An 18,430-nucleotide genomic window follows, 5' to 3' on the forward strand; every position below is an offset into this window, starting at 1 on the left:
GTTTCATCTGCCTGTTCGTCCATCCATCTGTTTATTTGTCAGTCTGCCCACATACGTACCCACTCACCCAAAGCCCCATATGTAATTACTATCCATGACCCCATCCCCGAGGGCTGGATATCCTGCGACCAATAATTTTAAACGATGACAATGGGCAAAATATATTAATAATTGCGTCACTTTCCCATTCCTTCCTCCACACCTCCGATTAACACGGTTGGCTACGTACGGTGTGAAAGAGAGTCAACATACTGGACCTACATACATTCCGCTGCTGGATGAAGGTCTTCCAACACCATTCCTGGCACGGGCGCAGTTGTTTCGCCATACTTTGTTACGCAGGTCAGTGCAGGTTCCGTGAAAATGGGGCCCAGGACGAGTTCAGCTATCACTCACCACTGATGTCAACTGTGGCCAGCAATTACTCCGTTAAATCGGGTTTGTAACCACAGCCTCACCACTCCCCGTTGCAATGGGTAAGACCTCGTAAACAATAACGTTCGGAACACAACACAGCAGGTTGCAGAGCAAAGCAAACATCGTCTCAGAACAAAGAAGAATTGCTAAGTTTGTACACCCATGCACACTGTAAGCAGGAATGCATGCACCGTAAACACGATTAAACACGCCTATTGAGTCGGTAATTTCCACTAATTGAACTTCCACAACCAGCCATTGTGATAATATCGGTCTTAGATATTTAAACTCCTGAGCGTTTACTTTCAGTCCTCGGCTGGCACTGGGGACTCCGTTACCCGTCGGGCGAAGATGGATAACACCTCCAACCTTTCACCTCCAACCTTTCACCTCCATCCAATGACATTGCCTTCACCCTCGCAATGGCATGGCGATTAGTGTTCGATCAACACAGCACGGCCCTGACCTCTCGCTCACTCACTCAAGCACATTCGAGAGATCCTCCCCCTCGCTCTGTACCACACCTTCTTCCCTGAAGGTCAGCCCGGCTGGCAAATCAAAGGGGAGCAAAACTTACGAAGCAACGGACGGAAGCCATCACTCCGCCACGTTCTGGTGGAAGGTTGGGCCTGTGTGATCGGCGATGCGTGTAAGTGGGGCTCACACCTTGCCATCGTGTGATGCCCTGGCAGAAGGGCCATGCCACACCCTATACACTTGATTGTTTACACCGTCGGAATATTATGTTTCATTACAAAGCAACAAAACGCATGGAATGAGTAGAATTTTACTTTTCGTGACTGAAAAAAATATCTACTCAATCTTGCTTAACTTGATATTTATCAAAGCAGGAGGGGGGGGGGGACTCATTATGCAAATCCATGAAATCAATGTGGCTTCTTTTGAGAATGTGGGAAACATGATCACCTGATACCAGGAACCAATCTAGAATCTGTGCTTTGCCACTAATTACACTTCAATTTAAAACTGCCGGATCTTGAAAAACTAGTTTCAAATATGAGGAACTGCAGCTGGAAACACACACACACACCAAAAGCACCCTGCGCGTGTGTGTGCGCCACTAGAACACATTAATTAATTTACGCTATATTAAGGCCTAAATGTTCTAACGAGTTTGTAAATGAATCCTAATGAATGCCTCCTAATGAATAATGAATCCTAATTAAGTCCTGTTCCATTCTGAAATTGAACTGCATGCAGTGTGTTCCGTGGGCACACGCGAGGAGCAGGTGACTCAAATATAAATTAACTTTAGATAATGTGGCAGTCTTGTTACGTAATATTCTGAAAACATTATCTTTAATATAAACGGGTAAGTAAAAATTTAACGTTAACTCACAATCCCCGATCATACAATTTTGTCTTTCATATAAGACCCGGTAGAAAGCGGTTATTAAAGTGTTCATTTCCCTACGTACGATTCCAATGTTTTGTGCGTGCAGGCACATGGCACCATATGGGGAGAAACCAGTAAACAAATCACTCAGAAACATGCAAATAAAACGATACAATCCCCAAACTACCAGGCATAGCCCACGGATGTATTAGCGCCACGTGCAGAGTCATGCGGAACCTCTTTTGGATGTGCACACGTGGCTCGTGGTTAAATCCGTCCTGAGCGGTGGGGATTGAGAATCACGGCCAGAGGGTGATCCACGCGCGGCGTGTGTACATCAACATCTCTCTAGAAGAACGGCTCGGGTCTAAGATGTACAGCTGTGCATTAATGGGCACAGTAACCGTTTACAAACAACCCCTCTGAATAATAAGAGTGAATAATATCCAGCTCCTTGTCAATCCAATGCTGGATCAAGGCCTCCCGATTCCGTGGTGGTCACTGGGCTTGTTTGACCGAACTTCACGATTCCGCTCAGTGTGGATTTCTAAATGGGGGCCCGGGAACGGTACAGATCACTCGCCACTGATGTTAGCTGTGGACGAGAATCAAACTCCGGTGGCCGGGTGTGTAGCGCGGTGCGTGAACCATTATGCCACTACTCCCCTCCCCCAGCGCCTCTTGTGAGTGAAAAGAATCGTAACACGGTAATTGTTTGGGTAACGGTTATTCAACTCCTGCCTATAGATTAAACTTGTTATGCAGTATATTGTTCACAATATAAAGCAGTACTTGTGAATAAAAGTATACACTCACTGACAATCGAGTCGCTGGAATATCATCCGGAGAGGATGTTACACACGGTTAAGTGCTTGTTAGTCCCTGTTGTTACCGACTGTAATTTCAAACGCTAAATTACCATCCCATGCTTCATTCTCATGCATCCGAGCTGTGTTCTATTGTGCTTTGTAGGCGATTCTATTTAAAAATGTACACTCACAAAATGGTTGGGTCTTGCCCAGCTTGCTTTTTCATCACATGATAAGGTTACTGACAAATTACAATAACAGATATTTAACAAAACATTCCAGAGCTTGTGTCACAACATACTGCTGGCCTCCGAAATATCTATATCCCTAGACAAATAATACCGATTTCCTTGAAAGATTTCTCTTGAACTTACAAGACTAACATTTACTTTTTTCTTCTTTAAAAAAAAACACATAATCTGTTTTGGCATACAGGTTTGGCAGTACGTACTGACAGGCTGTTACAGATGAAGGCAGAGCAGTGGCGCAATGGGTAGGGCACCGCGTTGTGAACCCAGAAGCGCGAGTTCCATTCCCAGCTTTGGCGAGTGGCGAGTAATATCTGAACCGGGTCATGGGCTCCCCCCTACACCATTCACCAACCAACACCGATGAGCAAGGCGAAGCATGGTCGAACAACCCGCATGACTGACACGACGTGGGGAAGAGACTTTATCCAGCCAAGAATCAATCCGTGGGAATGTGAATCATTACCTCTTCGATTCACGTGGGTTTTTAATTGAGTACAAAGTTCATTTAAGCCATTTTTATTTAGAAAAAAATGCACATAAGCCAGTGGTAGAGTGGTTGGTTTTTTTGTGCGTTTAGTTTGTCGTCCTTCCCCCTCCCTCTCACGCACCTCCGATTAGCACGGTTGGCTACATACGGTGCGAAAGAAGTTCAACACACACAACCCGACAACACGAATTCCATTGCTGACGACCACGGCTACCATGAGAGTGGGTGAGCAATGACTGAAGTGGTCCCGAGTACCCCGGCAGTTGAAGTATGGTCAAACGAGACCCATGACTAACCACACTTCAATGGGAGGAGGCCTCATCCAGCAGAGGATTGGCAAAGGGCCGAATATTATTTTCCGTATTATTTGTTGCAGATGCCGTTTCATTCGGCCAATTACACGCAAGAACACTTGGTCATATAGGTTGTCCGAGCAATTCACAGTTCCTGAAATATAATAAACGCCTACGTGTATAGGTGTACAGTTCCCCCCACTGATGCAGAGAGCATGAGACACGCTATATAAGCAGGGCATCAGTTCTCACTTTTACTCAGAATCGGAATTCCACCGTTGGCTTTGCGAATTATCCGTGGCACATTCGGCACACAGCTTGTGACCGAGGAGTGTTTTTTCATGTTGTTGTTCCCTACACCCGGCGTTTCACGGAGAGAAACGCCTGCACTCCACCACCACCTGTTATGAATCACGGAGGCTACAGGACACAGACACAGACCCATTGCCAACTGCAATCAAGCTCACCAATTTTCCCCGTGCAAATTCTCACGAACGCAATAGGGAGCGGGTCCCATAAAAGAGGGAGAAACATGGGTAATGTAACACTGCGGAGGTTAAGGGAGCACGGAGCCACTTGGGTCTTGAAACTCTTTCAGGAGACCAGGTTTCAGACCCACTGCCTGGGCACAGCAGGGAGACCTGTGGGTCCATCTCTGCTGATATCCCAACCCATCGGCGTTAATAAAAGTAACAACCAACAGTGTTCCGAGTATCAATTTCACGTGTGCTCACTTGGCAACAAAGAAAAAAAACTCCCGGGGGAATAACGCATTTGGCAATGTCGTCTTTCCGCGGCGTTCGTTCAAAATCCAAGACAAAACAAGCAAGACTGCCCCCCACCATTGCACCGTAGACACCAAAGGGATCGTTAACTTGACACGACCAGCACAAGCCTTCCGTACAGGAAGACGCAACCCACAAAGAAAATAGCTCTCCTTTTTCGCAGATAGCCACAGAGGCCGCGTCCGTCTTGGGCCGTCGTCCCATGCAAGTTTGAAGACGGCGATAAGGACACATGCTGTTGTGAGAAAGGCCGTGTGCTATCAACCACTGCATTACCCATGCCCGCCCCCCGCGAAAAGCAAACAAATTAAAAAAGAAGAGCAACGCAATTGGCCCCAAGTACTTAACGAGCTAATGGACTAATAACCGAGTTGTAAAGACCACCACCCCCCCCCCCCCCCCATTACGAATAAGTGGCAATGGCCAATTTTAACTAAGGCATAAAATAAACCTCCATTGTCATATTTCTTATTGGAGGGGAGGGGAGTAGATGGGTAATGCTGCGCGCTACAGCACATTGAACAAAATTACAGGCAATAAACATGTCCTGACCACATCCTGTTTTTTAGTCAATTACACAGGAAGGCCAGGGTGTGTCTTTGTGACCCCCCTGGAACTCTCAAACAATTAAAGCCTTCCTGTCTCTGTGTCCATTACAGACGCTGCTGCTGCTGCCATGCGATCTTCCCCCACCCGCTGTTGGAAGTGAATCATGCCGCCAACGGGCATCAGACGCCACGTGATTAATCTGGGACCGGCGCGCGCGTTTGCAGGAGGACCCGCTCTCGCTTTCCTCCAGCGGAGGAAACGGCACTGCCTTTCCCCGCCCCCCAACCACGAAGCGATGCGGACGCTTCCTGCCGTGCCTCTGACAGCGTTGCCGTGCGTCTCCGACACACGGCAACGCCGGGCTGCCATGCCCACAACTCGAGCTGCGGCACGGACACCGATGCTGGAGACATTTTCGTACCTGCGCGGGCAGCGTCAGCGCCACGCGATGTGGCCGCAAAAAAACACAATCGTAGACAACGTGATGGGGGCGGCTTGCGAACGCCGCATTCACTAGAAGCGTGGACATGGGTGGAATCTTCTTTGAGTAGGGCGCAGGGGGGGTAGGGTGCGGGGGGGGACGCGCGGGTACCAGTGGCCTTGATTGGGGGGCCGCCACGCCTAAAAAGGTCGAGAGAACCAGTGCGGCCGAAGGGGCTCGGCCAGTTTGGAGACTCCCTTTGGAGGCTTCCCATCAAGGGTAAGATACACACGATGATGATGAAAATGAGAAAAACACATCCCGTTGGCGATTCGCCCCATCGTTGACGGTGGTGGAAGACAGCGGCGAGGTTTTGCAGCAACAACAACAATAAAAACACGATGAAAATCGACGGCTTCCGACGTGGCAGTTCTCGGCAACGGCGCTGCTTTTGGACGCAGGCTTTTGAGAATCGCGCAAAGAATGAGCCATGGGGAGTGTTGTGATATCCACCCTTACGGGCAACAGGGTGCGAGTCGGAAGGAGAGGAGAAACTTCTGCTGTCGGTTCAAAAACCGCCAACAGGAAGAATGTACGTGCAAATCATAGGATTTTCCATGGATCGATTCAGGAGCAGGGAAAAGTAATCTGGGTGAATTCTGCAGGATTCATATTCAATCCCGATGATTCCATCAGAGCCAATTCTGGAATTAATTGACTGGCATTAAAAACACAGATTCAGCTACGGAAGAATCATACAATGGAATGGAATTCCACAGCGACTCTGTTGCCAAGCTGGTTTAGCTAAGCTTTTAATGTGCTTAACTTAGCTAAACACACGCAGTGTCAGCAGCGCAGCTTGGTGATTCGGACCGATTCCACGCAGCCACAACTGGCACCGAAATGCACAAGAAGTGGCGCGATTCCACCACAATTCCAACTCTGCACTCGGGCAAGAAGGGAGGTCTGCCCACGGAGCGGGGGTGGCCGAGCGGAAGCCGGAGTGGGCAGCGTCCTTTTCCCGCACCCACGCACGGCCGGGGTTGCACGCAGCAGCCAAAGAGCAAATTAACCAAGGCTGCGGACGCCAATTGAATCGATATCGATTGACGAATTGAAGCATCGTTACAACCCTTAATTGAAACGGTTAGTTCATGGCTGTACGGCGTCGTCGTGTGTAGATCAATACGGGCTAATGACTTCCAAACACTAACAAGAAGGCAGGCTCCACCCTGCGAACCATTACCGCGACGTCGCACATGAAGAGTATCGGGCGGTGGGGAGGGGCGGTCAGCATCAGCCAGACGCTGGGCCCGATGTAGCAATTGCCTGCACAAGGTAAAAGTCGATTCGCGTGGACAAAACGAGGTGGGCCGCACTTTTCATTCGCGCACGCATGAACAAAAATCCCAACATGCACGGCTCGTAGTCACGCGCACTCAGGACTCGAATGCGGAGGGGCAAGCGGCAGAAAAGTGGCGAACATTTCACCGCTATACAAATATATACACAGGCTAAGACTAGTCTAGTGGTCGGCAAAAAATGTATCATTTAAAGATGACAGGTGAAGGCTCGTCATATAACTTTCAGACGTTTCCACAAAGTGTTGGCTCAGCTGTCACAAGAACGTTAAAGAATGAAGTGAAAGTCCTCCTATACGCCCCCCTTCTATTATCCGTGCGTGCTCATCCTATTATCTGCACTCAGGCACAGAATAACAAAAGTGGAAGCCACAGCACATTTATCCTCTTATCTGCACGACGGGGGAGGTGGGGGAGTGGGGGGTTGTCTTTGACACCATCTGACCTAAAAGTGGTTTCTCCAAAATAAGTAAATCACTGGATTATCCACAAGAAAGTATTCCGAAGAGAAGTAACCCACAAGTGGCAGCAAACTCACAGCCTAAGGGTAGTCATCTGTGCAGATGCGGATACGGACAGATAGCAGGGATCTGTCAATAGCACCCCGCATAGCCTAAACTAAATTACTTTTCTTTTACCAGGTAAGGCCCACTGAGCTATACAGGTATCTTTCATAAGCGACCTGGCCACAAATTATAGCTCAACAAAGTGGCTTATCACGTGGAAATGTATCAAAGCCAAATGCTCTCAACACGTGTTTCTAAATGTGGAGGGAAAAACCGGAGGACCCGGAGAAAAATCCACGCGACGCTGGGGAGAGAGAGAGACACGCAGACTCCAAATAAAGAGCAGGCGTCAGGATGGGGATCGAACCGACGACCTCCTGCACACCAGGGAGAGGTTAACATCTCACCACCGTGGCGTCGCCGTTACATAAACAGGCACGCACTTTGCACCGAACCTCGACCAAGCGCTGCAATGCAACGCTGGCTTTGTGTGTGGGGCCTCAGGGCCTCGCGCGTTTGAGAGCTCATGCACCGACATGTGTTGGGTATTGTGCAGGTGCAATGGTAACTATCATCTTGGCGTGCTCTTAATTAGCAACTCCCCCCAACACCCCCCCCCCCAAGCAAGAAGAATTAAGATAATTGTGCTACCAGCTGTGCTGCGGCAGCACACTGCTGCTGCGCGCTAATGCCTGTCAGGCGCTTTTAGAAAATCGCATCGATACTTTCATTATAATTTAACATCTCATTGTCAGAGTTACTTTCGTACAAAGTAATGAAATACCCGCGTCGACTTTGGAGCTGTTGAAAATGAGGATTAGAAAACAAAAAAAATCCTTGGCATGATTGAGAGGTGGGCGCGTTCATTCTCCAGTTTTTTTTTTCCGTACAGACGTACATAACAATCCAGCAAAAGGTACATTTTCTTATCGTCCTGTCGGTATATATATTCTAAAAAGCATCATGTAATCAAATTCTGGACCCAATCCACGGAGACGTATAATGACATGCGAGTATCGATGATGACGTGTGCCAAGGCGGCACTCTCGGTCTGGCGAAACAAATGGGAAGTGGTCTCCGGCGTAACTCCGGCGCATGCGTTTTCAATCAGCCGCCGCGACACGTAGAGCAGTTTTTTTAGCGACGCCGAAATGCACGCGTACAAAAATCACCTCCAGCCACTTTAAATTCACAGCTGGATGGCCGTGGCAATTCGACGAACACCGCGATCCATCTCTCTCTCCAGCGGCGGCGCGGCTCAATTGCATCACGTCGTCGCCGGCACGGACGGTAACAAAGCAAACGCTGCAGTCACCCAAAATTAGCTTTGGTCGCTAAACCAACGCTCCCCTTCACCGCCGTGTGAATATTGTATTTGCATTTTCCGGAGCGAAAGTGAATTACCGGTGATGGCAAGAGGTGGAAAAGATTGTCACAAGTGCACGCAAGGTGTTCAATTTAAAAAGCGTTTCTTATTTTGCAGCCACACAGACTGCAACACCATAAATGTTGACCATTTCCCATAGACGACCATACATCGCAGACAAGCATTGGAAAAAAATGTTAAAAATTTACCCCATGTGTTCTTTTCATGCAAGGCAAACACAAAAAAAACACACAATAGAACTCTAATGGAAGAATGTTTTCCCTCTTCTGAATGTAGGAGGCTGCTTTGGCAGTGGAGACATTTTCCAAACTCTTGAGCAGACTCCGTAATTCCAGGATGCAGCTGGCGCCTTAGATGTACGCGCTTGTGTTCTTTCCACTGAGGGTCATTCGAGAATTATTTTCTTTATTACCCGCCGCAGCATCGCGAGAGAGGCTAAGGGGGCACTCTGCGGCTAGATTTGTGATGCGCCACAGCTCAAAACTGCTCTAGAGGAGTTGTACACCCCTAGCCTGCCACTGCTATTCATTGGCGTAAAATAAAATAAAATGTTTCGCTCCGGATGACGCTGCAAAGTATTATCTGTATTTTGATTTAGCGTGTTGATCTTAAAGGTGCATTGAAAAATGTGATACTCCGACCGATACGCCTGTTGTTGTGGAGTAACTCATGCAGCCAGCTCTAAGATTTGGTGTTACATGTTATTTATGTAGTTTATTGTTAAAAATTCGGTCACAGTCCCTGTGATCACTGTTACGTTGCAATTATGGCTTTATTTTTTGGTGATTTCGAAAACGTTTTTTGGTTTGGACATGTTTGTTTTGTTGTAGTACGGAGTTAGAGTGATGGCCTTAATCTAAGTTTTCTTGTGGTTGTTGTTGTTTGACTTGCATCCCACTGGGATTTTTTGCACACAGCGTTGGTGGTGTACGGTGATTTTTTCAGGAATATTTTGCTGTTTTTTTCATGGACTTTCTGTTTGCACAGTCACATAGTCACTTTAAGATGTTTTTCTTGTTCGTGTTTTTGTATTTTTGTTTATTGTGGTTGCACCCGATTCAAGAACCGAATGGCTCACAGGGCTATACCAAAAGAAATAAACTTATAAACTGAAACAACGCCCCGTGTCAAAATCCAACCACCACCGAGCAATCACATCTACGGCACTACAACTGCAAATACAGGGGCCATGCTATCGGTTGATTGATTTTTTTTTAAAGGGGGAAAATTACAATTAGCGACGAGGTGCGAGCCCAATCAAACGGCAAAGGTGCAGCCCTGCAATCTCTTGCTCATGCCACTGCTGGCTGAAGGGTCTCCACCAGAGGGAGCTCTTTAGAGAGCCCCTCTAAAGAGTGTATGTGGAGCCTATTTTTCCCACGCTGGACGGATGCCTTGGAAGTGGTGGAAGTGCCCACACTTGCCCCCACTAAAGGCGACCAGCCAAATGACGAACTATGGAGGACCCATTTTCGCTGCTGGGAATTTTTTTTAAACTTGTCCCACTGTTTTACAACTGCTGTACGTCGGGGTTTGTGGATCGCAAACAAAATTATACGCGTGGGATACCCACCTGCAGGACAATGAAGTGGTCCTGCAAGTGGCAGTACAGCAAGTAGGTGTCTCCTTGCAGGAAAAACCAGAACACCCCTACAATTTCGACAAACCTCGCAACGGAGCACACGCCGAACAAACACATGACGTCTATGGTTTCCTGAGCGAATAAAGACCCGTTAAATACTCACCTCTACTGCACAGCAGACAGCATTGTTTTTATCATTTCCAGGTTAACTCATCTGGCAGCCGCTAAAGTTTCACCACCGAACGAACACAAAATGGATCTATCCTTAATTTGTTTTTTGGGTTAAGATCGTGTAAATATAAATGTGTCGTTAAACCCGCCACAGCCAATTAGTAAGGTTTTTCACGTAAACAAAGCATGCAAATGCATTACTAGTTCAGCAGACCGGTGTGTTGTCGAGTAAACCCACAACAATTCGAGTACCGTAACGTTTCGCCAGTAATTACAATAACCAGCATCATCAGGCGACAGCCAGAGTTGTGGATAAATCCTCCTGTTTCGGTCTTAAATAGAGGCATAAATGTCATCCGATTACTTGTGAGCCAATCAACTGTGACGGCCAGACGGGGGGAGGGGGTGGGTGGCCAATGTATGCATATACCTGGATAGCATTGGTCGCGAAAGCCTACGTGTTAAAATGGACCTGGCGACAGGTGCGCTCACTGCGCTGTTCCACCGACACACCGCCGAATGGCGTTGGAGTACCCCGATGGTCTACTCCTTAGCTCCCGTACAACGAGCGTTTGACTGCGCCGAGTGCGCTCGCGTACCCGGACCGAGCCGCTGGGGTGGGCGGAGGCTTTGCGGACGCCAGGCTAGTACCCGAAACGTCGTGAGAATATTATTGTGTTATTTTATTTGATCAATTTATTATTTTATTCTCATTCTACGTGACTTTACCGAAAGAACCAAAGAAGGCTAGTACAGGCTTGTTCTCCTATAACGCGGCGGCGGCGGCGGTGGCTTTTGCGTTCCTGAAGAGCACCGCGTTATCGTAAAACCGCGTTATAATAAACGATATATAATACAGGGGGTAAAGCACAGGCCGCGATAACACGTGAACAAAGACCGAGGCGCCCGTGGTTAGCATCCAGAAGCATCCCGCCTTGCGCGATGCTACGCCAAGGCAGCCATACGACCGCTTATTCCTACTGGCGCGACGTAGTTCCGTTCACTCAAATCGCGTTCTATCCCGATTCGCGGCCGCGTTACAGAAAACGTGTTCCCGAATACATTCATTGCGTTATATATCCAATCCGCGTTTAGAGAACACCACGCGGCGTCATAGGAGAACAGGCTGGATATCGCGTGGGGCACGATAGTATACACAAGTCCCTTATATACCGCCCCCCCCCCGCCCCTCGCAACACCAACAGTACGTAAACCCGCCAATGGGGAGTGCATCGGCAGCAGAAGGTGATGTCATAAAACAGCGACAGCGGCGATTCTTTACGAGGCGAGATTCAGCTCATACATAAATGAGGAGCTACCTTACGAAAAAACGAGTTTTTTTTCCTAAATTCACACCCGACACTCACTCACTCACCGCTCCAGCAAACACTGCCTCCTCTCTCGCTCCTCAATCAATCTGGATTGAAAACTCAAAAGTGCACAGCCGCGAGAGCTATGCACTTTTAAATCTCGATTGAAAACCAATTTCTTTAGGACTGCTTGTTGCGTTTAGTTTTGTTGTCGTTCCCCCGCACCTCCGATTAAGCACGGTTGGCTACGTACGGTGTGAAAAAGTTCACACACATACATGCACAATGAGTTGGGTCAGGAGTCTGCAGGCATCAGCTGTTGTCCTTTGCTACTCCACATGATTTATTTAGCAATTTACCTACCTATATGCACTGCTAATTTGTGCAACTCTTAAAACCAGATGACCTTCTTTTCTAGTGAATAACCTCAGTGTAACACCTAAGCAACGTGTCACCTGTCTCGTCCCTTTACATTGAAGTTCTGCAGACCGGAGATGCGGCTAATGTTTGCTTGAATCAATCCGTACGGAGATTTGTGCAAACCCTTTGGCATCCAAGGGGCTTCTCTGGGCTCTCTGGTTTCATATTACAAGCAAAGCACTCGCAAATAGAATGGAAAAACAGCCCAGTGAGGGCCACCCCTGAAAAAGCCATGATACTCAGTGACATGTCCCTGGATAAAGAGGAAATTATTATTTCATGTCTGTGCTTGTGCATCGTTTGCCGTATTCGTTTGACACAGCACATGACACGATTTGTGCACAAGGCTACGACCAAAAATAAATAAGGCTGGACAGAGACAATTCAGTTTGAAAGCCTCAGCTCTGTCACCAGTGGTTGAGCAATACTCCTGTTCCTCATAGTTGTACAAATAGTTTAACATCAAATTGTGTCAAGCCCAGCTCAGACGACGCGGTCTAAAGACCGCTGTCCTTCAGGTGGTCCCCAATGGCGGTAGAGCAGCAGTGGTTGCGTAACACGGACCAGTGACAGATGATATTGTAGGCAAATGTCTTCGCCGTCTACAATGTCACGTCCCAAATAAAAGGACCCCATTCAGGACCCAAACATCGCACCTCATGGCTTTGAAGACAATGGTGCGCCATCAACCGCATCAACAGGTCGATGCGTGAAATAAAAAAAAACGAGTAGACACCAGCCCCAGCAGCGCAACTGCGGCCATGTAAGCCAAATGATGGACCGCACAGTAAATCACTGTATAGTCTGTATGCCTTTCTTCAACATAGAGGAGTAGAAAAACTACACAAAATCTCTCCTGAAGCCCTCTTGTAGTTAGCAGACCACGGACGTTGGCATTCAGCTCCTGAACATATTGCCATCTTACGCAAAGGGCAAGTTTCAGATTGGAAAAGTTTGGATCTTTGTATTTTTAACGACGATTTCGTATCGTCGGATTGGTCGCACGACGTAACGATCCAACGCTGTTTCACGCTAACAAACGTGACATCACCAGGGTGCCACTTGCTCCCCTGTTGGAACGAGGGGGGTGGGGGAAGTAATGTAACCTGTGTAACGTCATTTTCTGTGATGTCACACTTTTCGGAACAGTCTGAATAAAACCAAAACTATAGATTCGGAAGTCGGGAACACAATCCCCAAGACATGTCTCTGCTGTAACGTGGAGTTTCGGAACAACAGCGAAACAAGTTTTAATCCACGCGCAGATGCTACTGTGTCTGCGTCGTGAATATAATTAGCGGACGAATGTAAAAAAAAGAATTTAATTAAAAAAGTTAATTCAGCTTAGACTAACTTAGAAATTATACACGCAGTATTTTACCCATGGACTCTGAAAACCTTGAAACAAAAAGCAGTGTACACATAATGAACCCCATGTGTGTGAATTAATAGCTAAATCAATACAATAACCACATAAAATGGCAACAGAATCTACCAACATTACAAATAAGTTACCTTCATAGTGAAATGCTGCCACCTTGTGGACAACGTAAATAGGACCTAAAATCTCTTTAAAAATTACTGCATTTTAAACGTTTGCGCCCATAGCAGAATCAACACCAAGCCCAGCTGCCTTTGTCTCTGCAGCTGCAAATGCTTACACACGGCACCAGGTGCTCATTGGAGGCTGAGCGTACCTAGAGGAGGCCCACGCCAGTTTTACATTTGAATTTCCACCCGTCTTGTGCACACTTCGAGTCCCCAAGCAATGATTAATTCCTAGATTACTACAAGACGTTATTTATACTGGGAATGCATGCTGCCTTACCATGCGTGTAAGAATGGATTATTTTCAATTCACGCAAGACTTACGGGCAGTTTCTCTTAAAGCCAATGGTCAGGACAAACATGACCGATCGGACGGGGCAGTACAATCGAGCCGGAGACGGATGAGATAACAGCACAAATGAGTCGCTTTACAAATGAGATCATTCGCGCGCAAAAAAACAGCCGTTACAGACAAAACGGAGAACACAGACTGCAAAAGCGAGATGGTGTAGCCGAGACACTGCGGGCAGTACAAACAAAGCAGAAACATTACGGACAAGACAGACTGTACGGACAATGCAGATGAGAACAGCACAACCGAGGCAGCACAAACAGTACAAACGAGACGGACGCGACATCTGACGCGGGCCCAACGGGGATCGTGGGGGTCACTGGGATTGACCGGTAATCGCGGTGCACCACCGAGCCACAGCGAATTAAAACCGCGACGGAACATTCTCACCGTCGTGCCACGCGGTCGGCCATTCTATAGCCACACGGCAGACTCGGCCACCTCCTCGAGACACCGCCGGACAATTAACCCTTTCCCATTCTGATGACGTACGTGTACGGAATCGGAAGAAAAACTTTCAATGAAATAACTTTATCGGTACGCCGAGGATCCCGTGAGGCCATGCGGGAGGGCGTGTGACGCAGTTTGGCACCAGCTACCGCAGAGTGCGGTCGCGTCGCTCCAGTTCTCTGCGGCGAGTTCAATGTCTTGAAAAACAACGGCTCTACGTCTCTTCAAATAAAATCAACGTCGAACCGCTCGCGCGTCCCGAGGTCCAGTGGTGAACGGGAGACACCCGCCCTGCAACTTGCGGACGTCTCGGACCGGGGGAAAGGGGGTTACGAAACAGCCGACAGCACGAGCGCGGTAACCAGCCTCAAAAGCGTGGACCGTTCAACGAACCCCCCCCAAACGTGCGGCAGCAGCGTCCGTGGCACTCACCCGCATTCACGATGGCGTCGATTTCCAGCAGGGTGATGTCGCCCTTGAAGAGCGAAACCTTGTCGTTGATCTGATGGTTCACCTCGTACTCCCTCCCACCTACAGTTGAAGCACACGTTTCTGATAGAGCACATTTCATCGAAATCAAATCCGCGCGCACGCGTAAACCGGTGGTCAGGCACGGGCAGAGAGGGGGAGCAGCCACCCCGGTATCCGTTAACGTGTTTAGGCAAGGCCTGCTGCTGCTGTGGCAGGCCCAGACAGACCGCGGACCCTTGACTAGTCGGTGGCAGTGCGGGGAGCAACGATCCAGCGCCCGGTCAGGAGTATCAGTGCCCAAATAACGAGTATCCCCTTCATTTCACCGAAGGATGAATGGAGGTTCAGTTACGTAAGCGTCATTAAGCTCATGAAAATTTAATACGAAAGATTAATCCCCCGTAAAAAAGGCACTTCTAATCAGCAAAATTATAAATTAGGGAGAGTCCTCCGTAAAACAGGCATTCACCTGAAGCGCTCTCCGATAAACATTTTCCTCTTGTGAGGCAGCGTTCATGAAAAACGTGAAATGTTGTTGTTTCTACATCATGGAGCCTCATTTGGCAGTACCAACATATGATAATGTTTTTCTCCTTTTATCTGGCAACAAAACAGGTGTTAGGATGTTAAAACACCAAACTGAAACGTTTTTACAAGGAATCATGTGTGCATTAACCACAATGCTTGTGGTCAGAATGCAAACAAAAAAATACTCTGATAATATATGCAATGTCTTTGAAACCGATTGGTCCACACCAGAGACAGCTTTCTTTTGAGCCTCGTCTCAAACGGTGTTAGACCAGAGGACGCCAAAAGGCAAACAGCTCAAAGACAGCACAAAGACAGCTCAAAGACAATGCACTATCAGAGTAATGAGAGCTCGGGGTGAGCATCTACATCATGGGACCTCCTTTGCCAGTACCAAAATATAATAGTTTTTTCTCCTTTTATCTGGCAACAAAACAGGTGTTAAGACGTTAAAACACCAAACTGAAACCTTTTTTTACGAGGAATCATGTCGACATTAACCACAATCCTTGTGGTCAGAATGCAAACAAAAAACACATTCTGATATTATATTAATTGTCCTTGAAACTGATTGGTCCATACCAGAGACAGCTTTCTTTTGAGCCACGTCTCAAACGGTGTTAGAAAGCCGTCTCCATATAGATAATGCAGTGAAGCCACTGGAGCGCTGTGATCCAATGCTTGGCCAAACCTTGAAAGTGTTTTTTTTTTGTCACGAATTAAGGGTTCTAACGTGTGCTGGGCAGCCCGGGACACACGCAGCCTGAGGCTTATATATACACAAGATAGCCACTTGCATATTGGGTTGCACACCTTCCTTGAGCCAGGATACTCTATCAACCAGCAGGTGCGTACATTGGAGCGTACATTGGAGAGGCAACACCACGTTTTTTTCTCTATTCGCCTATTGTCAGTGGTCGCGAGGGAAATGTGGAGTTCTTCCCCGCATGAAGCCGGTTCCTTCCCGCAGCTCGGGTTCACTGCCCATTTCCCCTCTGTGGAAAACATCGCGGCATAGCAATTGGAGCCGTTCTGAAGGGTTCAGATACGCGCGTCTGGCGCTGCGAGACGTTCCGCTGTGTCGTACAATGCTGTGTACCGGCTAATTTAAACCGCCGCACATAACGTATTTAAACAAATGGGATTTTGTCGGCTTTTTGGGGTGTTCTCAGCTTTGTTTCTTTGGTTGTTGTGAATATACTGGTAACGCTTTGTTAAATCTGGTCGCTCGGCTAAGCTCGCGGTATGGAAAAATCGATTAAAAATGTTTTAATGAATCAACAATCCACCCAAACTTCCTCTGCCCCCAATCAATAACCTAACAAATTATCCGTCGGTGAAGTTTGCACGCTTTGGATGCACGCCAGCCAATGTGCCTCGCTGGTCACATGACCAAGCTATGTGATATGGCTTCCGACGCCGAGTATCGTGTTCACTCAACAACCACCGGCACTTTACCTGGCTTTTCCAGCTCTGTAAGTTTGTCCTGGGAGTGGAGATCCTGGGAGTGGAGATCCTTTTCCGACCACTTGTCCAGAGACTTGAGCGTGATGTAGTTGCTACTGCACTTGTAGTACTTCCGCCTCTCGTCCATGTCCTTCAGCTTTGTCAGCTGGTCTGTGGATGTCATAAACATAGGTTTTTAGCGGCTAAATGGGGTGCTGCAGACAAATCTACTGTGAGACGTACTAAGCCACCCGTGCTAAACGGAGGCGCGGGAATTGTTGTGCCCGAATTTACCAACCGTCTAAGCTCTCTATCACCTTCACCAAGCCGCAATGAGCAGCACCAAGTATGGTCGAACAACACCCGTCACCACCATGACGTGGGGAGGAACTTCGCCGAATAGTGGATTGACAGAGGGCAGTCAATTATTCATGATTATTTTAATAGCGTAGAGGGCCTCGTGGAAGGTACGTCGCAGATCTTACTTGCTGGGGACTAAAGTATAAGCGGACCTTAAAAAAACTATTGAAGGATGTTTTGTTATTTTACCAGGTAAGGCCCACTAAACGATAAAGCTCTTTTTCAGAAGCTCAACGAAGTGACATATCATCATGTGGAAATTCATAGCAGCCAAATACTCTAAATGCACGTAGATTCTAAATGTGGAGGGAAAAACCGGAGGACCCGGAGAAAAATCCACACGACCGCAAGAAGAACATGCACACTCTAAATATACAGCAGGCGTCTTGGTCGGGATTAAACCCACGACCACCTGTATACCAGGCGAGGGAGTTAACATCTTGCCACCGTGCACAGAGGTTTCTGGACAAAAAACTGAAACGCAAACCGCTTCAAACGCGGGGAATATTCTTCACTGCAATGTTGAAGTACGCGAAAATACAGTGACATGAAGCTTGCATCACCGCTTGTGAAAAGGTTGGCGTTTGTTGACTCGTCACCGCCATACATGTGTAGCGTAGCACAAGTCGGAGACGGGGACGTTGCAGGAGGCACCTTCTTTATCACAACTCTCTTTAGGTTCAAAAGGCTCGCCTCCTTCCTTCTCGTTGCCGTACAGCCCAGCCGAGGCACAACCCAAGCCGCATTACACCGACGGCGTCGACCGAGACAGCCAACAACTGTCCGGCCGCGCAGTTATCGAGTGAAGGTGGCAGCGACGGTGGCGGCGAAGACAACAGCGACGGCGAGGTGAGTCCACTCCTAGAACCGGCAGCCCGGAGCTCCTGCTCTCCGCTGCTTTTATCCTACTCTGTGCGGCCTGGCTCCGCCCGGGCCGTGCCTCCCTTCTAGAAACCACTAGCGGGTTCCAGGGGCTTCCCGATGAGGTCTTTGGTGACACTTGCCCCAGTTCCTCCGCCCTGCTCAATGGCGTGTGCGCTAACTGTTCACAGCAGTTGCCACTGCTGTACAGCAGTCGACGCGATGTCACTACACATGTAACGATCCATAGATTAATCAATAACAGTCAATTGTTTTTTCATAACATGTACAAGAATTGGTTCTTTGTA

General features: G+C 48.0%; 1 protein-coding gene across 6 annotated transcripts in view; it reads right to left on the minus strand.

The window, feature by feature from the left end:
• Window positions 1-18,430, minus strand: part of MACROD1 (mono-ADP ribosylhydrolase 1) — a 196,239-nt gene that overhangs the window by 143,607 nt on the left and 34,202 nt on the right. For 4 of the 6 annotated variants that reach the window (XM_032964114.2, XM_032964116.2, XM_076071115.1 and 1 more), the window contains exons 2-3: window positions 16,914-17,072; window positions 14,889-15,008 (exon numbers count right to left, since the gene is read on the minus strand). In XM_032964114.2, coding sequence (XP_032820005.2) covers window positions 14,889-15,008; window positions 16,914-17,072 — 279 coding nt within the window. The remainder of the gene's footprint in view (window positions 1-14,888; window positions 15,009-16,913; window positions 17,073-18,430) is intronic. The other 2 variants (XM_076071117.1, XM_076071114.1) reach the window with 1 other exon arrangement.

The sequence above is a fragment of the Petromyzon marinus genome, chromosome 31 (genome assembly GCF_048934315.1).
Source record: "Petromyzon marinus isolate PM22_M1 ecotype Great Lakes invasive population chromosome 31, UKy_Petmar_22M1.pri1.0, whole genome shotgun sequence".
NCBI classification, from domain to species: Eukaryota; Metazoa; Chordata; class Hyperoartia; order Petromyzontiformes; family Petromyzontidae; genus Petromyzon; species Petromyzon marinus.